The 21,527-nt window shown below is 42.9% G+C and overlaps 1 protein-coding gene across 2 annotated transcripts in view; it reads left to right on the forward strand.

Moving 5' to 3' along the window:
* Nucleotides 1-2,569: 2,569 nt before the first annotated feature.
* The window catches only part of LOC115148618 (protein FAM57B), a 60,737-nt gene continuing 41,779 nt past the window's right edge, over nucleotides 2,570-21,527 (forward strand). Inside the window, exon 1 of one of the 2 annotated variants that reach the window (XM_029690666.1) lies at nucleotides 2,570-2,725. Coding sequence is in view for 1 of the 2 variants with exons in the window: in XM_029690665.1 (XP_029546525.1) it covers nucleotides 10,249-10,370 (122 nt within the window). In the remaining variant the exon portion in view is untranslated. Of the gene's footprint in view, nucleotides 2,726-9,791; nucleotides 10,371-21,527 lie in introns of those variants that run through there. The other variant, XM_029690665.1, reaches the window with a different exon arrangement.

Below are 21,527 nucleotides of genomic sequence, written 5' to 3' on the forward strand. Positions count from 1 at the left end.
TTGTACGTTTGCCTACTGACAAAGAAATGATCAGTCTATAATTTTAATGGTAGGTTTATTTGAACAGTGAGAGATAGAATAACAACAAAAAAATCCAGAAAAAAAGCATGTCAAAAATGTTATAAATTGATTTGCATTTTAATGAGGGAAATAAGTATTTGAATTGCCCACTTAGGTTATTTGGTAAAGATCTGTTGATGCGGTGTTTGGTAATTTAGTTACTGAGACAATGTATTCCTGTATAGTTAATTGAACCCTTAGTTAAGAAGACTAGACACTACCATGTTTATTATTTATGGGCCGCATCATTCTTGTTTCTCACTTCAGTCTTTCATAACACTTATCTTCACTTCACAGATGGTGTTAAAGGACTCCGTAACAGTGATAGTGGTCCAAAGCAACTTCTCCTGTGTTCCAGGAAGTGCTATGTGCAATCATCTGGTGGCCCTTCTTTACCAGAATAAGGTAAGTTGGAGGTTCCTAGAAGAGAAACATTTTAGAAAACATTTTCTTGTGATTTTTTTTGTTTCCAGATGATAAGCCTAAACAGTGGCGTCTTTATGATGTAATGACAAATGTTAGGAACTGTAAGAGGTGCGGAACTGGCTGCAGGGAAGTCAGGCACAGGAGAGCAGAAATGGGTAACAACCGGAGCACTTTAATGAGGCAAAACAAACTGCACACAGAACAACAAAATACGGGTTGAAATAACCTGTCGCAACACTAGTCTGAAGTGCACATACACTTTACAACAAACGATTCCACACACAGACATGGGGGGAACAGAGGGTTATATGCACGTCAAGTAATGAGGGAATGTAAACCAGGTGTGTGGGGAAAACAAGACAAAACAAATGGAAAATGAAAGGTGGATCGGCGATGGCTAGAAGACCGGTGACGTCGACCGCCAAACGCCGCCCGAACAAGGAGGAACCGACTTCGGCGGAAGTCGTGACAGGAACAAAGACTGGGGGGAAATATATAATAATCTATAAATCTGTATATTTTAATAAATTTTATTTGAACTTTCGGGCTTTTGCTGTTTCTGTAAAAGTTTCACGAGTCTTTGTCATAGTAATCTTTCCAACCGGATGTTAACGTTTTAAAATGTTTTGCAGAAGTTCTCTCTACAAAGCACTCAAAGGATACATGCCTGACATGGACCTTCTCTGTGTCTCAGAAACATATGCCAGCTTTACTCCACTTACTGCCCCTCTTGTGACAACAATGGAAATGTCAACTGACATGCCCCTGGTTGAGTCCGCCTTCGGGCCAGTGCAAGCTGGCAGTGTGCGGTCCTATCAACCTCCACAGCCAAAGACCCGTGAAATTGGGAAGATTGCCCATGCCCCTTCTCCACCAATACTTCCATTAGATAGCTACAGGCTTCAGTCTTCCCAGTGGGCTTACGTCCTTAGCCATAAGGAGCAGTTCCACGCCAAGGCATTTGAGACAACCTACGAGATGTTACACGTCGAGGTTGCTACAAGGGAACAGAGCAGCAGCCCAGAATGGCATCAGCTCAGGAAAATGAGAATAACATCCTCTCGTTTTCGAGAGGTTTGCCATGTCCGGGGAGAGACCTCAGCTGACTGCCTAGCTGAGCGGATGTTCAAGGGATCTGGTGTGCAGACCATGGAGATGAAGAGGGGGCTAGCCATGGAGCCAGTGGCTGTACAGGACAGCACACTGAAGAATGTTAACTTCTTTCTGTGTGGCTTCGTAGTGCACCCAGATGCTCCGTGGTTAGGATCCTCTCCAGATGGCATCATATTTGATCCCAGTGTAAGACCACACTTTTGACTCTTAGAGGTCAAGTGCCCAAATGTACCAAGTTATGTTGACTGCCTTTACCTGAAGATATAGAATGGAGAGCTGAAGTTGAAGAAATCTCATGCTAACTACTGGCAGATGCAAGGTCAAATCCTTCTCACAGGTTGTAGCTGGTGTGACTGTCATCTATGCACAGGAGGACATCCTAGTTGAAAGGATATATAAAGATCAACAGGTTTCAAAAACTATAAGAGAGAAGGTTGACCACTTTTATTTTTACCACTACTTTCAGAATTGTCTTATCTCGCACCTGAATGGGTGCCAAGTTTAGTGGTATCATGAAAAAATAATTATTGATGTTCTTGTGAAGAAAACTACAGTAGAATAGATTTGTTTAAAAAAATGTATTTCAGCAAATGTTCAACAGTTCAGTTAATCAATTACACCTCTAATATTGTATTCAATCTTGCATTCTGGCTATTCTGTGTTTACTTGATTTCTTTCCCCCACCCCTAAACTCATTGCCTAATTAAAGCCAATACAAGCTCCACACAAACAGATATTCACTACAATACAAATTATTGATACATGTCATAGATAAACAAATTATTATTTTGCTGCTAGCAAATAAACACATGTACATTTACACTGGCTTGGCCTATGTTCTGACCAAAGGTCCATTTTGATAGTTGGCCAACAGGCACGCCACTGCAAATAATTGGTTGATGCTGCCGGAGATGGTCAGGGGGATGACCCTGTCAAACAGCTTGTGCTCCTTTACTCTGTGGATCATTCATTCAATATGCACTCTCAGCCTGGCTATGGATTGGGTCTCCCTAACCTCATGCGCTGGCATCTGTGTGTGTCTTGACAGAAAGGCTGGCGGTAGACCTGGCACTGAACAATATCATCTACGAGAAAGCCCTTATCCACCATAATGCCGATGTCAGGGGTGAGTAAGGAAATAATTCCAGACTACCGTAATTTCCGGACTATTAAGCGCACCTGAATATAAGCCGCACCCACTGAATTTTAAACAAAATATTATTTTGAACATAAATAAGCCGCACATGTCTATAAGCCGCAGGTGCCTACCAGTACATTGAAACAAATGAACTTTACACAGGCTTTAACGAAACACGGCTTGTAACAAAAATAAATAGGCTTTAACGAAACACGGCTTGTAACAAAAAATTAAAAATTAGCAGTAAGCTTTAGTTGTCTTTTTGCACTGAGTCAATTCCTCACGCTGCTGTTTCCAACGTCTTATCGTCGACTCATTAAGACCAAGCTCCCGTGCAGCAGCTCTATTTCTTTTTCCAACAGCCAGATCAATCGCCTTCAACTTGAAAGCTGCATCATATGCATTTCTCTGTGTCTTTGCCATGATGAGGGTGACAAAATGACTACCGTAATCAGAATGATGGGAAGTTTGAGAGCGCTCGATTTAAAAGAGGGGTTGGCGGGTGGTGGGTGGCAGGACACAATGCAGATAGTCCAGGTAGCCAATGTGCGGTTAGGGGCACCGGTTAGTCGGGCTAATTGAGGTAGTATGTACATGAATGTATAGTTAAAGTGACAATGCATATATGATAAACAGAGAGTAGCAGCAGTGTAAAAGAGGGGATGGGGGGGGACAATGCAAATAGTCTGGGTAGCCATTTGATTAATTGTTTAGGAGTCTTATGACTTGGGGGTAAAAACTGTTGAGAAGCCTTTTGGTCCTAGACTTGGCGCTCTGGTACCGCTTGCCATGCGAACGTAGAGAGAACAGTCTATGACGGGGTGGCTGGGGTCTTTGACAATTTTTAGGGCCTTCCTCTGACACCGCCTGGTGTAGAGGTCCAGGATGGCAGGAAGCTTAGCCCTAGTGATGTACTGGGAAGGATGCTCTCGATGTTGCAGCTGTAGAACCTTTGAGACTACATGAAGAATTCTGCTAAAATATCCTCAGTGTACAATGTGAAACACCAAATAATGCATGGAGAGCAGAATTAGGCCGATACCCATTAGTGATCAAAGTCCAGAAAAGAGACGTTTAATTCTACAACCCCCAAATGGCGCAGCTGTCTAAGGCGCTGCATCTCAGTGCTACAGGTGTCCCTACAGACCCTGGTTCGATCCCGGGCTGTACCACAACCGGCCGTGATTGGGAGTCCAATAGGGCGGTGCACAATTGCCCCAGCGCTGTCCGGGTTAGGGTTTGGCTGGGGTAGGCAGTCATGATAAAATAAGAGTTTGTTCTTTACTGGCTTGCCTAGTTAAATAAAATAAAAATGTAAAAAGGAAGTGATTCACAAACCTTCCATAATAAAGCCATCACCTACAGAGAGATGAACTTGGAGAAGTGTCCCCTAAGCAAGCTAGTCCTGGGGTTCTGTTCACAAACAGAATCCACAGAGCCCCTGGACAGCAACACAATTAGACCCAACCAAATCATGAGAAAATATAATTATTTGACACATTGGAAAGAATTAACAAAAAAAACTGAGCAAACTAGAATGCTATTTGGCCCTAAACAGAGAGAAACACTGGCAGGTAACTGTTTAGCTCAGTTACCTTAGCTTTCTTGGGAACAGGAACAATGGTGGCCCTCTTGAAGCATGTCTGAACAGCAGACTGGGATAGGGATTGATTGGATATGTCCGTAAACACACCAGCCAGCTGGTCTGCTCATGCTCTGAGGACGCGGCTAGGGATGCCGTCTGGGCCAGCAGCCTTGCAAGGGTTAACACGTTTAAATGTTTTACTGGCGTTGGCTGCGGTGAAGGAGAGCCCGCAGGTTTTGGTAGCAGGCCGTGTCAGTGGCACTGTATTGTCTTCAAAGCAAGCAAAGAAGTTGTTTCATTTGTCTGGGAGCAAGACGTCAGTGTCCACGACGGGACTGGTTTTCTTTTTGTAATCCGTGATTGACTGTAGACCCTGCCACATACGTCTCGTGTCTGAGCTGTTGAATTGCGACTCTACTTTGTCTCTATACTGACGCTTAGCTTGTTTGATTGCCTTGCGGAGGGAATAGCTACACTGTTTGTATTCAGTCATGTTTCTGGTCGCCTTGCCATGATTAAAAGCAGTGGTTCCCGCTTTCAGTTTTGCGCGAATGCTGCCATCAATCCACGGTTTCTTGTTTGGGAAGGTTTTAATAGTCACCATGGGTACAACATCACCGATGCACTTGCTAATAAACTCACTCACCGAATCAGTGTATACGTCAATGTTGTTGTCTGAGACTATCCGGAACATATCCCAGTCCACGTGATCGAAGCAATCTTGAAGCGTGGAATCAGATTGGTCGGACCAGCGTTGAACAGACCTGAGCACGGGTGTTTCCTGTTTTAGTTTCTGTCTGTAGGCTGGGAGCAACAAATTGGAGTCGTGGTCAGATTTGCCAAAGCAAGGGAGGGCTTTATATACATCACGGAAGATAGAGTAGCAATGTTACAGAATGCTGCCAGCCCGGGTCGCACATTCGATATGCTGATAAAATTTAAGGAGCCTTGTTTTCAGATTAGCTTTGTTAAAATCCCCAGCTACAATAAATGCAGCCTCAGGATATGAATGTGGTTATGATCACACCACGACTGTGTGTGTGTGTGTGTGTGTGTGTGTGTGTGTGTGTGTGTGTGTGTGTGTGTGTGTGTGTGTGTGTGTGTGTGTGTGTGTGTGTGTGTGTGTGTGTGTGTGTGTGTGTGTGTGAACTCAGTAGGGGTAAGTGGACAATGCTGGCCTGGGGAGCGAGTGGGGCAGGGGCAGGATTAGGGGCTGTGACATCCCAAGCATGGCAGACTGGAGAACAAAGGGGATCCTGTGTGGACTCAGCAGCACTGGGTGACCTGTGGGTCACTAAGCCCTCACACCACGAGCCCTTCACCACTCAGTGAGCACCACAGTCGGAGCGCAACTAACGCCACCCTGCCCTGTCCCCACCCCACCGTACCCCCTCGGCATGCAAATCTTCATTCACTACTGCCCTCCATCGCATGCATTCAAATCAAATTTTATTGGTCACATACACACGGTTAGCAGAAGTTAATGCGAGTGTAGCGAAATGCTTGTGCTTTTCATTCTGACAGTGCAGTAATATCTAACAAGTAATCTAACAATTCCCCAACAACTACCTAATACACACATATCTAAAGGGTTGAATGAGAATATGGACATATAAGTATATGGATGAGCGATGGCTGAGCGGCATAGGCAAGGTGCAATAGATGGTTGATACAGTTGAAGTCGGAAGTCATTAAAACTCGTTTTTCAACCACTCCACAAATTTCTTGTTAACAAACTATAGTTTTGGCAAGTCGGTTAGGACATCTACTTTGTGCATGACACAGGTAATATTTTTCCAACAATTGTTTACAGACAGATTATTTCACTTATAGTTCACTTTATCACAATTCCAGTGGGTCAGAAGTTTACATACACTAAGTTGACTGTGCCTTTAAACAGCTTGGAAAATTCCAGAAAATGATGTCATGGCTTTAGAAGCTTCTGATAGGCTAATTGACATAATTCGAGTCAATTGGAGGTGTACCTGTGGATGTATTTCAAGACCTACCTTCAAACTTAGAAAAATCTTGGAAAAATCGGCCAAGACCCCAGAAAAAAAATTGTAGACCTCCACAAGTCTGGTTCATCCTTGGGAGCAAATTCCAAATGCCTGAAGGTATCACATTCAACAGTACAAACAATAGTACACAAGTATAAACACCGTAGGACCATGCAACCGTCATACCGCTCAGGAAGGAGACGCGTTCTGTCTCCTAGAGATGAATGTACTTTGGTGCGAAAAGTGCATATTCATCCCAGAACAACAGCAAACTACCTTGTGAAGATGCTGGAGGTAACAGGTACAAAAGTATCTATATCCACAGTAAAACGAGTCCTATACCGACAGAACCTGAAAGGCCGCTCAGCAAGGAAGAAGCCACTGCTCAAAAACCGCCATAAAAAAGCCAGACTACAGTTTGCAACTGCACATGGGGACAAAGATCGTACTTTTTGGAGAAATGTCCTCTGGTCTGATGAAACAAAAAAATATAACTGTTTGGCCATAATGACCATCGTTATGTTTGGAGGAAAAGGGTGAGGCTTGCAAGAAAGAAGAACACTATCCCAACCATGAAGCACGAGGGTGGCAGCATCATGTTGTGGGGGTGCTTTGCTGCAGGAGTGACTGGTGCACTTTACAAAATAGATGGCATCATGAGGCAGGAAAATTATGTGGATATATTGAAGCAACATCTCAAGACATCAGTCAGGATGTTAAAGCTTGGTCGCAAATGGGTCTTCCAAATGAACAATGACCCCAAGCATACTTCCAAAGTTGTGGCAAAATGGCTTTAGGACAACAAAGTCGAGGTGTTGGAGTGGCCATCACAAAGCCCTGACCTCAATCCTTTAGAAAATTTGTGGGCAGAACTGAAAAAGCATGTGCGAGCAAGGAGGCCTACAAACCTGACTCAGTTACACCAGCTCTGTCAGGAGGAATGGGCCAAAATTCACCCAACTTATTGTGGGAAGCTTGTGGAAGGCTACCCGAGACGTTTGACCCAAGTTAAACAATTTAAAGGCAATGCTACCAAATACTAATTGAGTGCATGTAAACTTCTGACCCACTGGGAATGTGATGAAAGAAATTAAAGCTGAAATAAATAATTCTCTCTACTATTATTCTGACATTTCACATTCTTGAAATAAGGTGGTGATCCTAACTGACCTAAGACAGGGAATTTTTACTAGGATTAAACGTCAGGAATTGTGAAAAACTTAGTTTAAATGTATTTGGCTAAGGTGTATGTAAACTTCAGACTTCAACTGCATGTAAACATTATTTTAGTGACATTTATTACATCCAATTTTTTATTATTAAAGTTGCTTGATTATTTTTTGGGGCTTTCCTGTTACATCGGGTGCTGTAGGTGTCATTGAGGGCAGGTAGTTTGCCCCCGGTGATGCGTTGTGCAGACCGCACCACCCTCTGGAGAGCCTTGCGGTTGAGGGCGGTGCAGTTGCCGTACCAGGCTGTGATACAGCCCGATAGGATGCTCTCGATTGTGCATCTCTAAAAGTTTGTCAGGGTTTTGGGTGAGAAGCCTAATTTCTTCAGCCTCGTGAGGCTGATGTACATAGGAAGTGGAGCAAATATTAATATTGACTAAGCTCTTCTGATACATATATCATGTTTTGTACAGTCTCAAATGTGATTAGAAATATTGTGCACATTACATCAATAAATATTCTGAAAAGATATAAAAAGAAGGAAGCATGTGAATATTTGTATTTTCTAATTCCCTTTTGTGATATATACACTACCTTTTAAAAGTTTGCGGTCACTTAGAAATGTCCTTGTTTTTGAAAGAAAAGCTAATTTTTTGTCCATTAAAAGAACATCAAATTTTCAGAAATACAGTGTAGACATTGTTAATGTTGTAAATTACTATTGTAGCTGGAAACGGCAGATTTTTTTATGGAATATCTACACAGGTGTACAGCGGCCCATTATCAGCAACCATCACTCCTGTGCTCCAATGGCACGTTGTGTTAGCTAATCCAAGTTTATCATTTTAAAAGGCTAATTGATCATTAGAAAATCCTTTTGCAATTATGTTAGCACAGCTGAAAATGATTGTGCTAATTAAAGAAGCAATAAAACTGTCCTTCTTTAGGCTAGTTGGGTATCTGGAGCATCAGCATTTGTGGGTTCGATTACAGGCTCAAAATGGCTAGAAACAAAGACTTTCTTCTGAAACTAATCAGTCTATTATTGTTCTGAGAAATGAAGGCTATTCCATGCGAGAAAATGCCAAGAAACTGAAGATCTCGTACAACACTGTGTACTACTCCCTTCACAGAACAGCTCAAACTGGCTCTAACCAGAATAGAAAGAGGAGTGGGAGGCCCCGGTGCACAACTGAGCAAGAGGACAAGTACATTAGAGTGTCTAGTATGAGAAACAGACGCCTCACAAGTCCTCAACTGGCAGCTTCATTAAATAGTACCCGCAAAACACCAGTCTCAACGTCAACAGTGAAGAGGCGACTCCGGGATGCTGGCCTTCTAGGCAGAGTTGCAAAGAAAAAGCCATATCTCAGACTGGCCTATAAAAAGAAAAGATTAAGATGGGCAAAAGAAGGCCAGTGTCCCGGAGTCGCCTCTTCACTGTTGACGTTGAGGCTGGTGTTTTGCGGGTACTATTTAGTGAAACTGCCAGTTGAGGACTTGTGAGGCATCTATTTCTCAAACTAGACACTAAGGTACCTGTCCTCTTGTACTTGTCCTCTATAAATAGTGTGTTTTTGCAAAAATGAATAATTTTGCAACAATGCATAGCCTAATTATGTGTAGACTGAGAGTAGGCTTCTAAAACAGAAAATGACAGTAAATTGAAAATCATCAGGGTGAACTATGCCTGTATGGGCAGCACAGGTCCGCTACTGCCTAGATGGCGCTGTCTTGCGGAATGCGCCTTGTCCACGGTGTTTGTAGGGTCTCTGCACCGTCATGAATAAGAGCACAGATGGAACAATGAGACAGATATTTCACCGGATGTGTAAATGTGAAGCATCCGCTTGGCGTTTCCACACACTACCAAACGCTTAGTGAGAGGAAGTCCAGTGGCCGGCAGTGGGAGAAGATGGAACAAGATGGATTTTGGCTGACATAGCACATTTTGTCATTGCTGAAACCTTTGATCGCAATACAGTTTTCTGATCCCAAAACTATAATTTGTTACAAACAAAGTGGACTAAGTTTTCTAGACTTTACCCTTTGCTAAAGTATTTTAAAATTGCGTTGTTTTAGAAGTGCAAATGGAATTGAGTTATTGCACACGCGCATAGAGAAGGCGTTCCCTAACGGAAATACGCAAATACAGCTAAAACGCGCCAATAGGACCTTGCTAGCTCGTGCTTGACTCTGCCCACCTCCTTGCTTGTTCTGCCCACTATGACTCATTTGAACCGACAGGCTGTGGTCTATCTTGGTTAAGTTATACAAATCTTTGACAAGAGAGCGCTTGTTGAGTCGTTGATGGTTCGCAAAGCAAGGTACCCCAACTCGGAGAAACCCACGCGTTGGTCCAACCTTGCCTCGGTTTAATTCACATATGTATTATTTTTTCCCCCGTTTTTTTTCTGGTAGAATATTCTCAAACCTCGATATTAAAGTGTATTCCGCGGCATGTAGTAAGCGTGCTGTCTAACGTTACCGGCTTTGCGCCAGGAGTGAAGACCAATCAATCACCGGGTACCTTCACTAGCTAGGTTGTGTGTACAGTGTGGTGTTGCTGAGGCAAGGGGAAAAACGCAGCGGTCACCGATGACTGGATCTTGTGGCGTGACCACTAATGCTGTCTAGCAAACACGGCGAATCCCAGTCGCCGGTGTAAAACGCGGTGTGTAAAATACATCTTGCAGCCCTCGACCCATATTATAATAATAGATCGGTCGATAGCGGGAGAAGCGCAACGCAAGGATGTTGCAAGTGCTGGCTTGCGGCGTCGTAGTTTTCCCCGGACTCTTCTTCGTCTTTCGGAGGGTACTCCCGTCCATTTTCAAACAGTGGACCGATGCAGACGTTGTACTGGTCAGCGAGAGGTAATTATTTGTATTTTATTCAGATGGTAAACGTTTAATCCTGGACATTGCTGGTCAAGCAGTAGCTGGCCCTAGGAGGCTATGCTAGCTAGTACGGCCATGCAAGCTGATACAACAAATTGCTGAGTCTCGAGCTTGGCATGGGCTTTAACCGAATTAGACACAGTTGCTATTTCAAAGAGTGCTGAAAGATATTAGATTAGAAATCATGCTTTTTGTACATTTGATATGTCGTCATGGCTATTATGTCGTACCCGATAATGTTATTGTAGCCTGCGTTATCATAACGGTGGTGGCTAGCCCAGTGAATTACAACATAGTAATACCATGGGAATATTGCTGCGTCTTGGTCAAAATTACACAATCACATGCGCAGGGTGAGTTCGATGCTCATTTGTACCCTGTCACTCTCTAGCTAGTTGATGATTCCCCTTCAAACCCGATCGCTGTGGTGGCTACTGAGTTATGCAATGTAAAGTGCTGAACTAGAGAATACTGAGCCGATCGCTTGGCCTTAATCACGCTCCTATTAATTCGCGAATGCTCATCTAACGGAAAATGCATTTCTTAGACGCATGTGTTGATGCCTCCGGGGATACATAGCTAAATAGCTAGCTCAGTAACCCCGTCAAGTCAGCCTTGAATGCCTCACCAGTTTGATTATGTCACATATCCCGATAGCGGGAGAAGCTATCTGGCATTATCTAGCTGCAATAACGTAGGCTAGGTTACAAAAAAAGACAACTAATGTTATCATGTTGAATGCCCATCAGCAACGTAATTAATAGTTAATTCATATACGTTTGTTTTACGATGTCTTGGCCTGCTACTGTATGTGTTGTATTTGTTTGACCTGCCTGTTAAAGTGCCAGTGGGTCAGTGAGCAAATGGATAAGCTGCAGTGTGCTGCTCGAGCTTTTCTCCCTCTGGCGGGATTTTAGGCAGTGCCATTTTTTTTTACAGATTCTATAACAAGATTAGACCAGACCGTTTCTCGTGCCACATACACTATATGTATGAAAGTATGTGGACACCCCTTCAAATGATTGGATTTGTCTATTTCAGCCACACCTGTTGCTGACAGGTGTATAAAATTGAGCACACAGCCATGCAATCGTTGTCAGTAGAATGGCCTTACTGAAGAGCCTAGTGACTTTCAACGTGGCACCGTCATAGGATGCCACCTTTCCAACAAGTCAATATGTCAAATTTCTGCCCTGCTAGAGCTGCCCTGGTCAGCTGTTCGTGCTGTTATTGGGAAGTGGAAACTTCTAGGAGGAACAACGGCTCAGCTGTGAAGGGGTAGGTTACACAAGCTCACAGATTGGGAGTGCTGAAGCACGTAGCAAGTTAAAATCATCTGTCCTCGGTTGCAACACTCACTACTGCATTCCAAACTGCCTCTGGAAACAATGTCGGCACAATAACTGTTCGTCAGGAGCTTCACAAAATGGGTTTTCATGGCCGAGCAGCTGGAGTGGTGTAAAGCTCGCCGCCATTGGACTCGAGCATTCTTCACCATCTGGCAGTCCGACGGACTGATCTGGGTTTGGCAGATGCCAGGAGAACGCTACTTGCCCCAATGCATGATGCCAACTGTCAAGTTTGGTGGAGGAGGAATAATGCTCTGGGGCTGTTTGTTTTTCATGGTTCGGGCTATGCCCCTTGTTCCAGTGAAGGGAAATCTTAAGCTACAACATACAATAACATTCTAGATGATTCTGTGCTTCCAACTTTGTGGCAACAGTTTGGGGAAAGGACTTTCCTGTTTCAGCATGACAATGCCCCCGTGCACAAAGCAAGGTCCATACAGAAATGGTTTGTCAAGATTGGTGTGGAAGAACTTGACTGGCCTGCACAGAGCCCTGACCTCAACCCCATCGAACACCTTTGCAATGAATTGGAACGCCAACTGTGAGCAAGGTCTAATCGCCCAACATCAGTGCCCGACCTCACTAACGCTCTTGTGGCTGAATGGATGCAAGTCCCCGCAGCAATGTTCCAACATCTAGTGGAAAGCCTTCCCAGGAGGGTGGAGGCTGTTATAGCAGAAAAGGGGGGACCAACTCCATATTAATGCCAATGATTTTGGAATGAGATGTTCGACGAGCAGGTGTCCACATACGTTTGGTCATGTAGTGTATATCCCCTCTATATTGTTAAAATAGAACAACGGTATTGACATTTGTAATGAACAATAAACACTTTTATTCTCATTTGCCCCAACTCCCCTCGAGACGGTTGTGAACAGCATTCGTCAGGGGTTTGTGTCACGTGGGTAAAGTGGTGTCTTATTGACAATTCCATTGTGGTGAGAATGATTTTTCACTTAAAATGTATGCCAAACAAAAAAAAAACATTTACAATGATGTTGATCCATCCTCAGCTTTCTCACATCACAGCTATTGAACTCTAGACATTTTTATATCACCAATGACCTCATGGTGACATCCATAAGCAGTTTGGTTCCTGTCCTGTAGCTCAGTTCAGAAGGACGACAGCATCTTTGATGTGTCTGGGTGGCTTAATACATAATCCACAATGTAATTATTAACTTGATCATGCTTAAAGATATATTCAGTGTCTGATTTGTTATTGTTACCCATCTACCGATCACTGCCCTTCTTTGAGGCTTATCAAAAAGCTCCCTGGTCTTTTGTAGTTGAATATGTGATTGAAATTCAGTACTTGACTGAGGGACCTTATAGTTGTTGTATGTATGGGGGACATAAAACAAATAATGTCCTATTATTTCACACAGTGAGTCCCTATAACTTATGTGATTTGTTATGACAAAGTTTATTTCCAAACTAATTTAGCCTTGCCTATACAAAATGGGTAAATACTTATGCAACTACTATTTGAGTTATTAAATTAGTATTAACTTGAAAAAAGTTGTAGATTATGTACATTATGGAGTATTTTGTGTAGATTGATGACAAAATACAATTAAATCTTTCAATCCCACTTTGTAATGCAACAAAATGTAAAAAAAAAAAATATATATATATATTAAATTAAAGGACATAGACTTTCTATATAGACTCTTAGCTTTCATTTGAAACCCAATTTCACATGTTGGTGCTCATGGGCCCCTTTACATGGAAATGACCTTATCTAATGCACCATGTGTGTGGGACTGATGTGAAGGCCTCCTCCTATTGGTGGGTTCAGGCAGGATAAGCCCAGGTCTTTCCATCATGGAAGAACATAAGATCACCCATGTAGCCACACTGTTCGTAGCCATGCTTTACATAATAATATGGGCCTCATATGAATAATAATATGGTCATTTTGTCAACATGCTTATCCAATGAAACATACAGTTAAAGATACTTTTGGTGAATATGTATGTGGACACCTGCTCGTCGAACATCTCATTCCAAAATCATGGGCGTTGTGCTGACGTTGCTTCCAGAGGCCGTTTGGAACTCGGGAGCTAGTGTTGTAACCGTGGACAGATGATTTTTACCCGCTTCAGCACTCGGTGGTCCCGTTTCTGTGAGCTTGTGTGTCCTACCACTTTGCGGCTGAGCCGTTGTTGCTCCTAGTCATTTCCACTTCTCAATGACAGCGCTTACAGTTGACCGGGCAGCTCTAGCAGGGCAGAAATTTGACGAACGGACTTGTTGTAAAGATGGCATCCTGTGACGTGCCATGTTGAAAGTCACTGGGCTCAGTCAGGCCATTCTACTGCCAATTTTTGTCTATGGAAATTGCAGGGCTATGTGCTAGATTTTTATACACATGTCAGCAACGGTGTAGGGGTGTCCACATACATTTGGTCGTGTTCAGTAAAGTAAAAAACATGTTACTCACAGCAGTCAATACATACTGAAATCATTGCGCATACAAAATATGGATGATTTAAGAGGTTGACCAAATACAGAAATGTATAGAAATTATACAATTATGAATCAAGAGGTCCAGCGACCTTAGTGACTAATTAATGAACAGAGGTATGGGATAGGTGACCTTCTGTATTGTTGACTTTGGGATTGTCAGTTGATTTTGGCTGCGGGTGTTCCTACCTGTTGCTGTGTTTTGGTCAGGGGGGTAGATAGTCTCTGAATGGAGAGTTGAGGAGGCTGACAGCGAAGTCTGCAGAGCTGTGTCCTCCTTTCAAGAAGCCTGGGTAGGGACAGGGTCAGTAGTGCCTCAGTATAACTGGAGTATCCTCCTGGGATGATGCGGCATGCATGCTCTCTTCTGAATACGCTCCGGGTCATCAGACTAGGCCTGGGTCCATGAGCTGCGGCATATTCCAGGGTGGGGCATATGTAGCCGGTGTTAATGTTCATCAGGTCTTGTGGCGCATTGAATCTTTTAAGGTAGAGGAGGGGGAAAAAGTGTTTTGCTGCACTTAGTTACCATAGATGCAACCTGCTCGCGCCATTATAGGTCCTTTTGTACAACTATCTATAAAATCTAAACATTATCACACACTTGGAGCTCCTGCCCCACAATGTGCCTATTGGCCAATGCAGGAATAATATAGGCCGAATAACGTGGTCCTTTTGTGAACACGTGTGTCCAATGAAACATACAGTTAAGACGTATTCATTAGGCTGTATGTGGTAGTGATGGGGGAAGAAATCGATAGTTGCATATCACACTAATATTTTGGATGACATTATATTGATACTTCGACTCACGTACTTTGACTACCTAGCATTTTTGTTGTTGCTAGGTAGCGTTAGCTTGTGCTAGTCAGCTGTACCTGTACCAAATCTCCTGTATTTTTCATAATCTAGCTTGTTCTCCAACTTCCTTTTTTAAAATAGTGAGCCAACGTGTTTTCAGCGCTTTTATTTCCATGACTGATCTCAACTCATTTTCTTATGCTCTTGTAACAGATGTGATCGTACTTGTTAACTCCCGTTGCGTTGTTTTTTTAAAGAAAGGAATGCCCACCAGCAGTCCCAGTTGGTGTTTATTTGCTTGTATTGAATTATCAGACTGGGCTTTTGTAATCAAAGATAACAATTACAAAAATAGTATAATATACAATAGGTGTAAATACCTGAAAATAGACAAGAACATTTAGCTGTGGAGGACAACTGTATTACCCTCCTGTCTGCAGCAAGACCAATGGCATAACACCTTATTGATATGTAATCTCAATGAACCAATATAAATACATAAACGTTGAAATACATTTATGTAGTGGCACGTGGAAACAGACAAGAGAGTAACAAGGTTGGTTATCTACAGCAGACACATACTGAGAAAAAATATAAACGCAACATGCAACAAAAGATTTTACTGAGTTACAGCACCCCCCCGTCAAGACGAAGTGAAGTAGCTTGATGTGGAGGTCCTCGGCTGGCGTGGAAACACGTGGTCTGCGGTTGTGAGGCCAGTTGGACATACTGCCAAATTATTTAAAACAACGTTGGAGGCAGCTTATGATAGAGAAATGAACATTCAATTCTCTGGCAACAGCTCTGGTGGACATTCCTGCAGTCAGCATGCCAATTGCACGCTTCCTCAACACTAGAGACATCTGTGTCATTGTGTTGTGTGACAAAACGGCATATTTTAAAGTGGACTTTTATTGTCCCCCGCACAAGGTGCACCTGTGTAATGATCATGCTGTTTAATTAGCTTCTTGATATGCCACACCTTTCAGGTGGATGGATTATCTTGGCAAAGGAGAAATGCTCACCAATATGGATGTGAAAAAATAGAGAAATAAGCTTTTTGTATGGAATATTTCAGGGATTTTTTTTAATTTCGGCTCATGAAACATGGGACCAACACTTTACATGTTGCGCTTTATATTTTTGTTCAGCGTAGTAAGCAATATGTTTGGAACATCAAATCGCAATATCGAATAACAATACATATACGTATTGCGATTCTATGGTATCGTGATAATATCGTATCTTGCGGTCCCTGGCAATTCCCAGCCCTAAATGGTATCTATTATTACTTTTTGTCTTTTACTTTCTATTTCTCTATTTTCTTCTTCTCTGCATTGTTGGGAAGGGTCCGTAAGTAAGTATTTTTCACTGTTAGTCCACACGTGTTTACGAAGCATGTAACAAATAAAATTGTATTTGATATGTGGCTAATACAACAACTAATTCAAACCCACAGCTCTGCTATTCCAAGCCCTATGCTCCGCCAACCAACTGAACCACACTCTCTTGGGCCATTTCCACATTTGTTTAGAAATCACTGAGTTGATTGGGGGATTGTTCCCTCCACAGTGATTGAGAGAGCCATGGTCACATCGTTGCACCAGAAGGTATTTATTTATCTTGGTTGCCTCAGCTGCCCCATTTCTGCTGTTGAATGGCAGTTCTATTAGAAAAAAACATATAAACCTTCTGGAACCAATACTTATAAAGAACTGATGTTAGCAGAAGATGGAGGGAAATTAGGAGCAAAACTAACAAATTACAGTTAACAAAAATGTATGCTTAATCAAATAAAATTACATTTTATTTGTCACATGTGCCGAATACAACACCGGGAAATGCTTGCTTACAAGCCCTTAACCAACAATGCAGTTCAAGAAATAGAGTTAAGAATGTTTACCAAATAAATGAAAGTAAAAATATAAAATCAAAAAGTAACATAAGTACATAACAATAACGATTCTATATACATGGGGTACCGAGTCAATGTGCAGAGGTACATGTTAGTCGAGGTAATTTGTACATGTGGGTAGGGGTAAAGTGACTATGTCTGGATAATAAACAGCGTGTAGCAGCAGTGTAAAAACAAAGGGGGGGGGGGGTCGTTAATGTAAATAGTCCTGGTGGCAATTTGATTAATTGTTCAGCAGTCTTGGGGGTAGAAGCTGTTAAGGAGCCTTTTGGACCAAGACTTGGTGCTCCAGTACCGCTTGCCGTGCGGTAGCAGAGAGAACGGTCTATGGCTTGGGTGACTGGAGTCTTTGGCAATTTTTTGGGGGCCTTCCTCTGACACCGCCTAATATATAGGTCCTGGATGGCAGGAAGCTTTGCCCCAGTGATGTACTAGGCCATATGCACTACGCTCTGTAGCGCCTTATGGTCAGATGCCGAGCAGTTGCCATACCAGGTGGCGACGCAACCTGTCAGGATGCTCTCAATGGTGCAACTGTTGAACTTTGAGGATCTGGGGACCTATGCCAAATATTTCTTTTCTTGTAAGGGGGAAAGGTGTTGTCATGCCCTCTTCATGACTTTCTTGGTGACAGCATCGGTTTGTGGCGGACCATGATAGTTTGTTGATGTGGACACCAAGGAACTTGATACTCTGACCCGCTCCACTACAGCCCTGTCGATATTAATGGGGGCCTGATTGACCCTCCTTTTCCTATATCCACGATGAGCTCCTTTATCTTGCTCACATTGAGGGAGAGGTTGTTGTCCTGGCACTACACTGCCAGACCTCCTCCCTATAGGCAGTCTCATCATTGTCGGTGATCAGGCCTACCACTGTTGTCGTCAGCAAACTTAATGATGGTGTTGGAGTCATGCTTGGCCATGCGGTCATGGGTGAACAGCGAGTACAGAAGGGGACTAAGCATGCACCCCTGAGGGAGCCCCCGTGTTGAGGATCAGCGTGGCAGATGTGGTGTTGCCTACCCTTAACACCTGGGGGTGGCCCGTGAGGAAGTCCAGGATCCAGTTGTAGAGATGGTTGTTTAGTCCCAGTGTCCTTAGCTTAGTGATGAGCTTTGTAGGCACTATGGTGTTGAACGCTGAGCTGTAGTCTCATGTAGGTGTTCCTTTTGTCCAGTTGGGAAAGGGCAGTGTGGAGTGCGATTGAGATTGTGTCATCCGTGGATCTGTTGGGGCGGTATGCGAATTGGAGTGAGTCTAGGGTTTCAGGCATAACGGTGTTGCTGTGAGCCATGACCTGCCTTTCGAAGCACTTCATGGCTACCGACGTGTCATTTAGGCAGGTTACCTTCTCTTTCTTGGGCACAAGGACTAAGGTGGTCTGTTTTTGACTCCGTCAGGGAGAGGTTGAATGTCATTGAAGACACTTGCCAGTTGGTTCGTGTATGCTTTGAGTACACGTCCTGGTAATCCATCTGGCCCTGCTGCTTTTTGAATGTAGACCTGTTAACTTCTTGGGGCTATGTGGGACGTTAGCGTGCCACCCGTGGCGCACCCTATCAACAGATTTGATTTGATTTGATTTGATTTGAACAGCAGGTGCATTTCAAGAGCGGCAAATTTGAAACCAAATAAATGTCAAAATTCAAATTTCTCAAACATACAACTAACTTACAGCCTTTGAAAGATAAACATCTCCTTAATCTAACCACGTCGTCCGATTTCAAAAAGGTTTTACGGGAAAGCATAAAGTTAGGTTATGTTAGGAGAGTACATTGACAATAGCTGTGTGTAATGTATTGTCGATTCAAAGACAGGCGTCACCAAAACCATAAAATCAGCTAAAATTATGCACTAACCTTTTACAATCTCCATCAGATGACACTCCTAGGACATTATGTTAGACAATGCATGCATTTTTAGTTCTATCAAGTTCATATTTATATCTAAAAACAGCGTTTTACTATGGCGTTGATGTTCAGGAAATCGTTTCTCTCCAATACCGGCAGTCAAGTCATGACAACAAAATAATGAATTAATATTAGAAAACATTGGTAAAATATTATATTGTCATTCAAAGAATTATAGATTTACATCTCTTGAACGCAATGGACTTGCCAGATTTAAAATGAACCTTACTGGGAAATCACACTTTGCAATAATCTGAGCACTGCGCCCAGAAAAATACGCATTGCGATACAGACTAACCGCCATGTTGGAGAGATCTAAAATCGAAAATACTATGTAAATAATCCATTACCTTTGATTCTCTTCATCAGATGTCACTTCCAAAGAATCCCAGGTCCATAACGAATGTAGTTTTGTTCAAAAAAGCTCATCATTTATGTCCAAAAACCTCCGTGTTGTTAGCACATGATCTAAGCCAGCCGGACTTCACTTCACGAACGGAAAAAATATATTTACGTTCGTTCAAACATGTCAAACGTTGTATCGCATAAATCATTAGGGCCTTTTTTAACCAGAACATGAATAAAATTCAAGGCGGACCATTGGGTTCTCTTTTAAAACGTTTCGGAATGAGAGTACCCACCATCAACTCGCACGCAAGGTGTCTAATGGGCCATCACAGTTCCAAGGCTCTTATTAGGTCAGATCTCACTGTAGAAGACTCAAAAAACTTTGTAAAGGCTGGGGACATCTTGTGGAAGCAATAGGAAGTGCCAAAACATTTCTCACCCCCTTTGTTTTTCAATGGTATAGGCTTAAAGTCAATTCAACACATCAGGTATCCACTTCCTGTCAGAATCTGTCTCAGGGTTTTGCCTGCCAAATGAGTTCTGTTATACTCACAGACACCATTCAAACAGTTTTTGAAACTTTAGGGTGTTTTCTATCCATATATAATAAGTATATGCATATTGTAGTTACTGGGTAGGATTAGTAACCAGATTAAATCGGGTACATTTTTTTATCCAGCCGTGAAAATACTGCCCCCTATACCCTAACAGGTTAAAGGTCTTGCTCACATTGGCTATGGAGAGCGTAATCACAGTCATCCGGAACGTCTGGTGCTCTCATGCATGCTTAAGTGTTGCTTGCCTTGTAGCGAGCATAAAGGACATTTAGCTCGTCTTGTAGGCTCTCGTCACTGGGCAGCTCACGGTTCCCTTTGTAGTCCGTAATAGTTTGCAAGCCCTGCCACATCCGAAGAGGGTCCTGGCCGGTGTAGAAGGATTCAATCTTAGTCCTGTATTGACGCTTTGCCTCATTGATGGTTTGTCTGAGGGCATAGCGGGATTTCTTATAAGCGTCCAAATTAGTGTCCAGCTCCTTGAAAGCGGCAGCATTAGCATCGGTGCGGATGTTGCCTGTAATCCATGGATTCTGGTTGGGATATGTACGTACGGTCACTGTGGGGACGAGGTTGTCGATGCACTTATTGATGAAGCAGGTGACTGAGGTGGTATAGTCCTCAATGCCATTGGATGAATCCTGGAACACATTCCAGTCTGTGCTAGCAAAACAGTCCTGTCACGTAGCATCTGTGTCATCTGACCACTTCCGTACAGAGTGAGTCACTGGTACTTCCTGCTTTAGTTTTTATTTGTAAGGAGAATAGAATGATGGTCATTTTTGCCAAATGGTGGGCAAGGGAGAGCTTTGTATGCATCTCTGTGTGTAGAGTGAAGGTGGTCTCGAGTTTTTTTTTCTCTCTCTCTGGTTGCACATGGCATGCTGGTATAAATGAGGTAAAATGGTTTGAAGTTTGCCTGCATTAAAGTCCCCGGCCACTAGGAGCGCCGCTTCTGGACAAGTATTTTCTTGTTTGCTTATGGCCTTATACAGCTCGTTGAGTGTGGTCTTAGTGCCAGCATCGGTTTGTGGTGGTAAATAGACGGCTATGAATAATATAGATGAGAACTCTCTTGGTAGATATTGTTGTCTACAGCTTATCATGAGGTATTCTGCTTCACGCAAGCAATACCTCGAGATTTCTTTCATTTTAGACATCGCGCACCAGCGGGTATTGACAAATACACACACCCCCACCCCTCGTCTTACCAGACATAGCTTCTCTGTCCTGTCAATGCACGGAAAACCCAGCCAGCTCTATATTATCCATGTCATTCAGCCACGTCTCGGTGATACATAAGATATTTCAGTTTTTAATGTCCTGTTGGTAGGATAGTCTTAATTGTAGATCGTCCAGTTTATTTTCCAATGATTGCACGTTAGCCAATAATATGGAGGGTAGGGGTGATTTACCTACTCTTATGCGAATTCTTACAAGGCACCCCGCCCCCCTCTTTTTCTCCATATTTTCTTCGCGGGGCCTGGTCTCGGCAAAGTAGTATATTCTGCGCGTCGGGCTCATTAAAGAAAAAAATCTTTGTCCAGTTTGAGGTGAGTCCAGAAGCTTTTTTCGGTCACAAGAGACGATAGTTGCCATGTTAAGTACACAATGACTTACAATGTGGGTAGATGGCGCCACTATGACATGAATCAAGTATAAACTAATAAACTCAGCAAAAAAAATGTACGTCCTCTCACTGTCAACTGCGTTTATTTTCAGCAAACTTAAGTAAATCCGAGAGCAATTATGCACAGATAGAGCGTGAAGCACTCACCATTGTGT

This window comes from Salmo trutta, chromosome 15 (assembly GCF_901001165.1).
Source record: "Salmo trutta chromosome 15, fSalTru1.1, whole genome shotgun sequence".
In the NCBI taxonomy this organism is placed as follows: domain Eukaryota; kingdom Metazoa; phylum Chordata; class Actinopteri; order Salmoniformes; family Salmonidae; genus Salmo; species Salmo trutta.